This window comes from Gavialis gangeticus, unplaced genomic scaffold (genome assembly GCF_001723915.1).
Source record: "Gavialis gangeticus isolate Ggan-Ray unplaced genomic scaffold, GavGan_comp1, whole genome shotgun sequence".
In the NCBI taxonomy this organism is placed as follows: Eukaryota; Metazoa; Chordata; order Crocodylia; family Gavialidae; genus Gavialis; species Gavialis gangeticus.
Genome location: NW_017729022.1, coordinates 109,713,082 through 109,723,214, shown reverse-complemented (window position 1 = coordinate 109,723,214; position 10,133 = coordinate 109,713,082). Strand labels below are relative to the sequence as shown.

Here is a 10,133-nt window from a genome sequence, read left to right as displayed (position 1 = left end):
CAGTTGTTGTCTGGTCTCTCCTATGTATTTTCCATCAGGGCATTTGGTGCATTGGATGAGATATTACATTTCTGGAGGTGCAGCTATAAGATCTGAGAATGCTGATTGCTCTGTTGTGGGGTGTAGTAATTGTGGGGGTGGTGGTGGTGGTAGGGGGGGTACTAGAACATGGCTCTCTGACTTTGTGTTCACTTCCTCTTCCTGGTGCCCCTAAGGTCTCTGGGATTTGCAGCACACAATTACAGCAGCAGGACTCTGCAGGGTTGCTTATCACTTCCTCTTCCTGCTTCCAGGTGCCTCTGGCCTTTGTAGTCCACAGCTGCAGCCAGCAACAAGTTTAAGCAGTGGACAGGATGTTTAACACCCCCTCCCTGGCCCTGGACCCCAGCCATGGTTTGCCAGGGGGCACTCCCTGTTCCCCCAGTAGACTGGGCTGCATCCTCGGCTGGGTCTGCCCCCCACCCCTGCTCATCAGCCAGCCTTCACTGCCCCAGGGTCCAGCCCTGTCTCTGCAGCAGACAGCACAGAACAGCCCACCCGAGGGCTGGAAAGCATGCTGTGATGCTGGGGGACTGTGATTTAACTTGAACCACAAAGGGGTCTGGGACAGAAGTTTCATAACTGATTTGAGTCCAACCAGTTTAAGTCCAACACTACATTCAACCAGGTTTATCTTAAACCAGTTTCAGCCATTTTGAAGCTGGTTTAGATGCACAGAGCTTCTGTCCTGTTACACATTTAAACCAGTTTTTGATCACTTAAACCAGTTTGTGTGTAACTTCTGTCCCTAGCCAAAAGAAGATAAAACAGAAGCTGGTTTATTTACTCAGGTCTCCATTGCTAGGGAATCAGACCCAGTATAAAAGTTCAAGCAGCTTCAACCTGCTTAGAGTACACAAGAGTAACTAAAAACCAGGTGGGTTTGTGGGTTTTTTTATTTTACTTTTAAGCAGATATTCATGCAAATCATTAGTAAAATGATAAGAATCTTAATTGTCTCATCACAGTTTAAAGAAGGAAAGACAGAACAAATATAATGACAATATCTGTACATAGTGACAACATCTTCTCAGAGGAGATGTTACAGCATGCGCCATGCATACACAACATACCACAGACAAAAAAAATCAGCTTCATCTTGGTCGAGTGATTAGGTGCATGAGGCTTCAGATCTTACTGAAGATTAAAAGCTTGGAGGCTTTCATGAGTAATAATAAAAATAAATTCAAATCACAAAAACAGTCTACATTGCAGTATTAACAGCAGAGACATTTAAAAGCTGAGATGTTGCTTCTGTCTACCTATAGGAGATATTACAGGTACATACTAAATATGCTTCAATATTCAAAATCTGTACGCTAGGAGTTTCATATTCAAGTTGAATTTGTGACCAAAAAAAAGTTATGCAGATTTCAATTTGGTGGAAGGTGGCAAATAGAACCAGCAAAGCAAGATCTTCATCATTCCTTCACGAGATGCAGAGCAGGGCTGGACTCACCACTGACTTCTGTATCAGCTGATCAACTTTCACCCTGAAAGAGAACAATCGATCATAACCACAAGCACCCTCTCAAACAAGTCAGATGAGATCATGGTAACAGATTAAAAAAAGCACCCTTTGAAGAGTATCTAATACATTTTTCAAACTTCTTTGTAGGTTATAAGAAGCTTCTGAGAAACACTTAATGGGTTCTATGCAACTTGGTCAACACTTAGTATTATCAAATTTTGAATGCAAAAATCACAACTAGTTATATATGAATGAGAGAAAGAAAGTAAACCAACATTAGGCAAAACATTCTTGATTAAATGACAGTTCCATAAAACCCATGCAGTTCATTTTTCAGGATTCCACACATCAAATAAAGGGGAAGAGGAGGTATTTTCCTCTCAAGTTTCCATTACTTCAGAATTCCTTAGGCATGAGTTATCACAGCTTCACTCCCATCACACCCATCAATAATTCCATTTAGACCAGGGGTGTCCAACCTTTTGAATGTGGGGCCGGATCATGAACTTTTTAATCACCCAGCGGGCCAGTGAGCCATATTCAAAACACCTTCTGTCCTGGGCCAGAGAGACCCTGCCTGTGCAGCCCTACTGCACCTGCCTGTTACTGCAAGGTTCATGGTAGCTGCTGGTGGGCAGGGGCAGGAAGGACCCAGTCTGCATCCAGGCAGCTACTGCCCCAGAGACTGAAGGGGAGAAATAAATAGCTCCACATCCCCATCCCGCACGCAGCGCAGCCCCGTGAGCCAGCACTGCCCGAGGGGGCCGGAGCAAGGAAGCCGCTGCACTGTAGCCCCTCACCCACCCGCCCGCACGGCCCCGCTCACTGTGGTGCCCGGCCGCCCACGCACACAGCCCTGATGGCCTCAGCGCTGCGAGCCGCCTCACCCCACAGAGGTCACGCCAGGACCTGACCTGCTGAGGCCCCTCCAGAGCTGCACTGCTGACTGCCTGTGCCAGGTGCCCCGTTCCCATTCCCGCCCTGCAGCCACTGAGCGTGGCAGGTCCCGGGAGGCGGGCAGCATGCCGGGGGCAAGGGGCTGAGCTGGAAAGAAGTAAAAGCAGGCGCTGTCCCCAGCTAGTCCTGTCAGGCGCAACTGGGGCAGCCCCGTGCCACACAGCCCTCAGGATGGCGGGACCCGGCTCACATGACAAGCCTGGCCCCACAGGGGTGAGCAGCTCCCCTCCCCTCCCCTCCCCCACCCGCCTGTCCTGGGCAAGGGACCTTGGGCCTCAGAAAATGGCTTGGCAGGCCACATGGTAGCCTGAGGGCCATATGTTGGACAAGCCTGATTTAGATCAATGAAGATGGCTGATACAGAACTGGTGTAATACTACTGAACCAGGTGCTTACTGCACCTTCATGTGCCAGTGGAACAATGGTGCGAAGAGCCTAAAATGCACTAGAATGTACACAAGAAGATTCTGGAAGGTCCTGAAGAACTCCCTTTCCACCCAACAAGCGCAGAGTGCTAAGTAACTTTTAGATATTCAAGATAGGTGGGGACACAGGATGCTCAGTGGCCTGCTGGTCCCCTCTGCAAAGTCTTCAAGAAGCAGCCAGCTTCCTTCTTGGCTACAACTACTGCAGGGGCAGGCAGCCTCTGGCACAGGTGCCAGAGCAAAGCACACAAAGGCCTTTTGTTTGGCATGCGTTCCTCAAGGACAGCAGGGAAAGGACCAGGAGGCAGGGCTGTGCTGCCACAACAAGGATTGGGTCCCTCACAGCTCCCATGATGCCCTGGCATGCCAACATCTTACAAGTTGAGCTTGTGGGTGTTTTTGGAGCACTGACCAAAAATGTTGCTGACCCCTGAACTACCGTGACAGAAAGGAGGGGGAAGGGCTACATTCCCATCTCTCTTAGGGGAATTATCGAGAAGACTCAGGGTTACTTGGGGTTTGGACTGGATCCCTGGTCAGGGGACCAGATTCAGTCTTTACAAGATTTTGTATACAGGCAAGATCCCCTGGTACATATTACATAAACATGATATTCAAAAACATTTTCAAACTCTTGCAATTCCCAAGCGGAGCTGGTGAACTTTGGAGTTCTCAAAATGCAGGGCCACAGAGACTCAAGGCCAGAGGGTCACTGATGAGCTAGTGGCAAAACAAAAGCCACAAGATCTCATTCAGGGATCCCTCCACTGAACACAAAACCTGATAACTGAACTGGAGGGCAATCGGGGATGACGCAAATATTGACTGCCTTTAGGGCCCGTGCTTACATCCTGTCAAGCCATGTTGATATATAGTTGTGGGAGCCATCCAACAACTTTTCTAACACGTCATTTTGGTTAGCAGGATATGCAAGGACACCGTGTTACACAAAAACATTGCGACTTAGGCTGTAACGTACTTCTTATGAAGGATTCTATAATCATGTTGTCCCATCCATGTCAAACACAACAATAACCTTTGTAACGGAAGACAGATGCTACTAACCATGTAAAAAACTGACATGCTAGACAGGCTCCCAGAATAGCAAATCCCAGTTTAAAAAAAAACAAAACAAAACAAAAACAAAACAAAACAAAAAAAAAACAAACCTCTGATGAATGAGATGATTACCAGCATATGAGGAAATCTCCATTTACCCTGGTGGGTAAAGTAGAGATGGGCATTCTAGCTCTTGCATGTGTCCACAAAGCCAACTTATACAAAGAAACCTTCAAACAAGTTATCACAAAATTAACTACCATATTTGCCTGAATCCAAGACAACTCTGAAATTAAGACAACCCCCGCCAATAATTAGATTTTATACATAGAAAAAACTGCAAATTAGTTATAATTTTCCATGTACAAAATCTAATTTTGGGGGATCTCTCTTAAATTCATTCCCCACAACTGCTGCTGTGGGGCAAGCAACTGTAGGCAGGCAGGCAGCAGGGCATGACAGTGGCCTGACCCCTACCCCCCCACACACACTATTTGCCCTCTGATGCCTGCTCCCCCTAGGACCTGGAGACCACACACTCTGGCCACAGGCACAGAAAACACTGGGTGGGGGCTGCAGAAGCGAAGTTCTGGCCCCAGCCCCAAAACTTGAGCCAAGGCCAGACTTGCTGCCACTACCACCTCTGCTGCATGGCTGGACAGGGGCTAAAGCCAACATGTGCTCCATGCCCCAGGCCAGAGTGGGGCTGGAACTGAGACTGGAGCTGGAGGGAAAGTGGAAGCAGTGGGCAACACAGAGCTGAAGGGGAGGGGAGCAGCTGAGGCTCTGAGCCTGAAGTCAGAGCTGCAGCAGCTACTGCCACTCTTCCCCCCCGCAACTTCTACTCTAATCCAAGACAAGGGGGTCTCCCCCCCTACTCATTTTAAGTGGGGGAAAAACCTCATCTTTGATTCAAATAAAAACAGTAAAAAAAAGGAAAAGGGGGGAGGCATGAGAAAGAGCACAGGAGCTATACATGAGAAGCAAAACCAGCATCTTGTCCATTTGTCACACATCTAGCTGCAGTTAAAGATTTGTGTAATGAATTAGCTAACTCCTCTGCATATTTGCCAGAGCTCTGATTCAGCACCAGTTAAGTGTCTGTCTTATTTTAAGCACGTTTAAGCATTCAATACAGATTAATATTAGGAAATACTGTGGGACTGTCAAACTAAAGGCACTGTACACATGCAAGTTATAATGATAGATCATATATTAGTTTTGGCTTTGCTATGTCTACTGTCCTACTCCTGCAATATAAGAAATTAATCATATTTAAGAAAAAAAATTCTTGATGTTTCACAGACAATTTTTTCCACAAAGAGCACTGAGGCCAGACAGACACTCAGTATGGAACAACAGACCTACACTTAGGGCTTGGCCCTTTCATCCTCCTCCAAGCAGAACAAGGCATGAACCGCAGTTCTCGGCTAAAGGGATTTAGAAATATACACCCTGTCCTTTTCTTGCCTACATGAGGCTTAACTTTCTAAATGGGCTTCCTCCTCTGTTTCATTTTTCTGCCTAGGGCTAAGTGAAGTGCCAGGTAAATAACTAAAAAAAGGACTGTTAAGAATTAAATTAGTTAAATGTGGTCAGCTCAAGAAATTGTTGTACTGCTAAAGTTCAGCACTCAAACCCCAAGGAATTAAAGCATGGAGGATGGCTGCAACAAAAGTGTGTTTTTCCCTAGTTACTTTCACAAGAAAAAAATTTTACTTAAGGACTATGTTAACGAGAGTTATTTAGATTTCAAAGTGAAGTCAGAAATGAGACATATGCAGATGCCAATATAACTTTAGTTCTGCTTCGTTGCATGCAATGCATTACATATTTTGTCTCTATGTTACATGGTCAATTTTTTTCCATAATGACCCCTCATCTCATTCATTGTACAGGGTGCACATGCAAAAAGGCAGAACTAATGATGCACAGGCAACTATAGGCTTCACACTTCCTAACTTTTGAACACGTCTGACTTTGCAATCTACACAATAATTCTTTTCATGTAGCTGTAATATAAAATTTGAAAATTCAGTGCACACTAACGTGTATTCTGTTTAAGTTCATGGCCTTAGGACTAAAAAAAGGCCATGAACTTACCAGATGTATGCACTTATCTGGGCTTAATGCTCACTAAGTACACAGCACTGTCAGTTCTACAGTATTAGCAGATCCTAAACTAACTACCTCCCATCACTGTCAGAGTATTTAAATAGCTAGTTAAAAGCCTGGAAAATGAGGGGAAACTGACTGGAGTTAGGCTTAAGTCTGCTGTTAGCAACTCTAAAAAATAAGGGGAAATACTATCATGAAACTGACTAGCTGCAATTAACTTCAAGGTTTCTAATAGCAGCCTTTTGACAGCAAATTCTCTTCACCACTGCTAGCACCAATTAGTATGCAGTTAAGCAGAGTACAAAGTAAAAAGTGGGGCTGAAAGAGGTACTTTACTAGTATGCAGAGAACCAATGTCCGTGACAACAGAAGCAATCATCAGAAAAATAGGGACTGGCACCAGCCTTTAAAGTTAAGCAAAATATCCCTGATCTAGTATGGATATAGGACCGCTTTCTCCTCCTACTTCTGTCTACAGATTCAGAGAAAAGCAAACACAGGTGCACTCTGGCCAAACATTCACTATCCCATTAGAGAGATAATAATAATAATAATAATAATAATAATAATAATAATAATAATATATAAAAATCTCCTGTGCCCATCAGGAAAAATTTTATGCTCTGAGAAGGGAGGATCATTTCTTGAAAACTAACTGCCTGACTTTCTAGCCAATGTAACTGCATGCGTTACATGTTCAGGCAAATATTATAACAATATGCATTCCTACACAAGAAAAGACATACAACAGGGATGATCATAGGCATGATACTTACAGGGGTTGTTGCTGTTTGCTTCTGTTTTCACAACCTTGGAAAGTTTGGTAGAGTTTTGCTGCACTTTGCTTTGCTCCTCTCCAGTTAGTAGGGCTTTTATTTCAGAGGGGATTTTCCCTTGGTCCATTGCCATGCACCACTGCTTGTACTGAAATATGAAAACACATCAAGCACTAGCAAACTGCCAGGATCACAACAGTAGTTTGCACCTACTGAGGTGAAACTTTTTCTACAATTGTTGAGAACTAATGAGCTAAGCACATGTCCAGAGCTGCATACCTGACCTGCGTAAATCCTGTTTCTGTTAATAAACTGCTGCTTGGGGGCACAGCTACATACAAGACAATAAGCATTAAACAATGTAGAACTCTTCTGTGCTTTTTGGCTACTGCCATGCCAGTATACTGCTCCAGCTCACATGCTATCAAAAACAAGTCTCATAATCCTTGTGCTGGTGAAACCTTCACATTAACACTTTCTGATGCTCTGCAAGCCCCTTTGAGCCTCCACATCTTCATTCTTCATTGGCAAACCACAGAACACAGGATGTTTGGGGAACAGGCCAGAAGTCCTTACCCTCAACTTTTACATTTGTGCTACCCTGTAGCAATACAAGTTAACTAAAACATCCTGAATGAAGTAAGATTAAAGCTGGAACAGTTTTGCTACACTTGAATCATGCAGATGTAAGTCACATCATAACATATCCATAACAATACCCTTTAATATCAATACAATCAGTACATATAACCCAAGTGCCAGTTCCTCAAAAGCAATTTATATACTGAGCTCCATGGGAGTTCTCGTGGCTTAGGTGTCTATATTTCAAACCTGTTCGCCTCTGCACTTGCACCAACACGGCCCATTGTGCCTGCAAAAATGTACAGGCACCTAGTTCATGCATACTGAAAAGCAGGCAAGTGAGCACCAAGCAACATGGCCTTGTAAATAAGGTTTTGTGCATGGTGGGGGGAGGAGGGGGCAGAATATGCACCAAACCAAAGGCTGGCCAAATACATCTGCAAGCAACAGATCTCTATTTTAATATTTCCCTGCCTCCCCTAACCTTTACATCAGGCTATTTCCAAAACATAAGAAATGAAATGTCAAGTGGTACAGCCTCTGAATCGGAACTTCCTAGTCGATAAATGCTGGAGGCTGCAAGTGAGAGAAAGAGTGGAAAAAAGAGCCTTGTCATACCCTGTTCACTCTCCCTTTCAGCATCCACTCTGCCACTGTGTGACACAGGATAGTGGGCAAGATAGATCTATGGTCTCAACAGTAAGTGGCAGCTCTTATATGTTCTAAGATGCCAGTTCTATGCACAAATAAACCACCTTGCTTACTTATTTTTTAGTTCAAAGACAACAAATATTACTAATCCTTTAAATCCCTCATGCTACAAGAATCACTATCAAGATGCAAAGCAGGCAAGCAATGAATACATTTGCTCTTACTATTTGGACAAGTTATAGCCTAACCACGATCTCTATGGCAAACATTCATAACTTCAGTGCTAGCAGGATCCAGTCTAGAAGTTAAGAAGGAAACAGCCTTACCATTTCCAACTCTTCTCTGAGAGCACAGATGGCTCTCTCCCTGCTTGACACCAGTTCTTCCAGATATTGGTACCTCAGCTTCTTTCGTGCTCTGCACTCTCTTGCGCTCTGACGACTTCTCTCGAGTTTTGCCTTCAAGTCTATTTTGGCTGGTTTACGACCTCGCTTGCCTGGTTTTTTTACCTTGCCACCAACTACCTGCAAGACAACAGCAAGTTAAACTTCCATTTGGAGTAAGGAGTAAGCAAGAAAACTCTCAGTGTTGCTTTTGGAGGTGCAAAGAAAGAGGAGTGCCTGCATGTGGAAAGCTATTCACGGGGAAGGACTATCAGGTGATCCTGGAAGAAAAGGAGAAGAGAGTCAAATGTTTATTTTGAACTTCTGAAAGAACTGTTGACAACGAACAAAAAAAGGGAGAGAGGCCTTAGCAAAAATTCACTACTGAGGCAGCTCTTCAGTGGGCTACCCTAACCAGACAGAAATCTACCTTGCAGTGGGGTAAACAGGTGTCAACACAGCAGCCCAGTCCACAGGATTATCTAAACATCAGGTAGCACTTCTAAACCATTACAATAGATTAGCAACAATGCTATAAGACCCCAGAGGCAGTATAGAGTTCAGGGCTTTAAATGTGGTTTTTTTGGTTGTTTGTTTTAAATAATCCTAAACTTCTTTTATTATAATAAAATTACAAGGGTATTTTCCAAATTGAAAGAGACATGAAGGTTAAATTGCCAAGTGAGAAATATCATCCTGAACATACACACAAACCAGACACTTATGGCTGCAACCTAGTTATCAAGAGTCTTCTATTATCAATCAACCTCTAAGAACTCTCCAATCATTATAGTACGTAGAACCACTTGGTGGTCCCGGTCCCTACTAAACTTTATGAAAAGTTTCAGTCATTCTGACAAAAAACGGTATTCTTTTCACATCAACCCCACAAAATTCTACTCGTTCAAGATAACCCTTTTGGTTTTTGGACAGATTGAAGTATCTCTGTAAGAAAGACAAGCAGATCATATACCTGAATGAGTAAACCTATGATTTTCTGGATCTGACTTTGGAAGATTGATTTAATGAAGGCAAATATAAACTTCTCTGTGATTCTATGAATAATTTAAGAGAGAATATTTAATGTTATAGCTTCAAAATTTCTGAAATTTTCATTCCCATCTCTTTCCTTAACCTTTTGCCAATTCAAATCTAACTGCACATCTATGTTATTGCTCCAATGGATCTTCATTAAAAAAGAAAGGAGAGACAATAGGTAGATTAGTAGATCATTTGCTCTACAAAAGTAACCACAGAAAACACAAAAGCCTTGCTTTTCACAATCTAAGATTCATTCCAACGACTGTAATTAGAGTACTACACAATTTTTCAAGATAGTTTTCTAAAGCTCTAGTGCATTAATACATATTTTACAACTACATATAATAGTTTCTTCCTCCCTGAAGTACATTCATGGAAGCTCTTTGGGACAGTACCATCATTCTTTTGTGTGTTTTACAATGCCTGCAATGATGGGCTGGCGGTTTTAGCTACTACAGGCAGTCCTCGGCTTATGACGCTTCAAGTTACAACGAACAGCAGTTACGACACTTGTAAAACTGACACCTGGGTTTCCAAGTTCCAACATGGGTTTCAACTTTACGAAGCTGAATGTTGGATACAGGTCTGCCGGGAGGGGGAAAGAAAGGGCTGCGGGGGGGAGGGGGGGGGC

General features: G+C 43.6%; 1 protein-coding gene and 1 long non-coding RNA gene across 4 annotated transcripts in view; one reads left to right on the top strand and one right to left on the bottom strand.

The window, feature by feature from the left end:
• Positions 1 to 917: 917 nt before the first annotated feature.
• CREBL2 (cAMP responsive element binding protein like 2) overlaps positions 918 to 10,133 on the bottom strand; it is a 29,322-nt gene continuing 20,106 nt past the window's right edge. Inside the window, exons 2-4 of one of the 3 annotated variants that reach the window (XM_019515972.1) lie at positions 8,405 to 8,602; positions 6,846 to 6,993; positions 918 to 1,532 (exon numbers count right to left, since the gene is read on the bottom strand). In XM_019515972.1, coding sequence (XP_019371517.1) covers positions 1,528 to 1,532; positions 6,846 to 6,993; positions 8,405 to 8,602 — 351 coding nt within the window. In that variant the 3' untranslated portion in view covers positions 918 to 1,527. Of the gene's footprint in view, positions 1,533 to 3,840; positions 4,005 to 4,152; positions 4,182 to 6,845; positions 6,994 to 8,404; positions 8,603 to 10,133 lie in introns of those variants that run through there. The other 2 variants (XM_019515970.1, XM_019515971.1) reach the window with 2 other exon arrangements.
• LOC109296539 lies at positions 1,261 to 8,673 on the top strand. The gene is made up of 2 exons (XR_002096980.1): positions 1,261 to 1,353; positions 8,643 to 8,673. It is a non-coding gene; the product is annotated as an uncharacterized LOC109296539 (long non-coding RNA).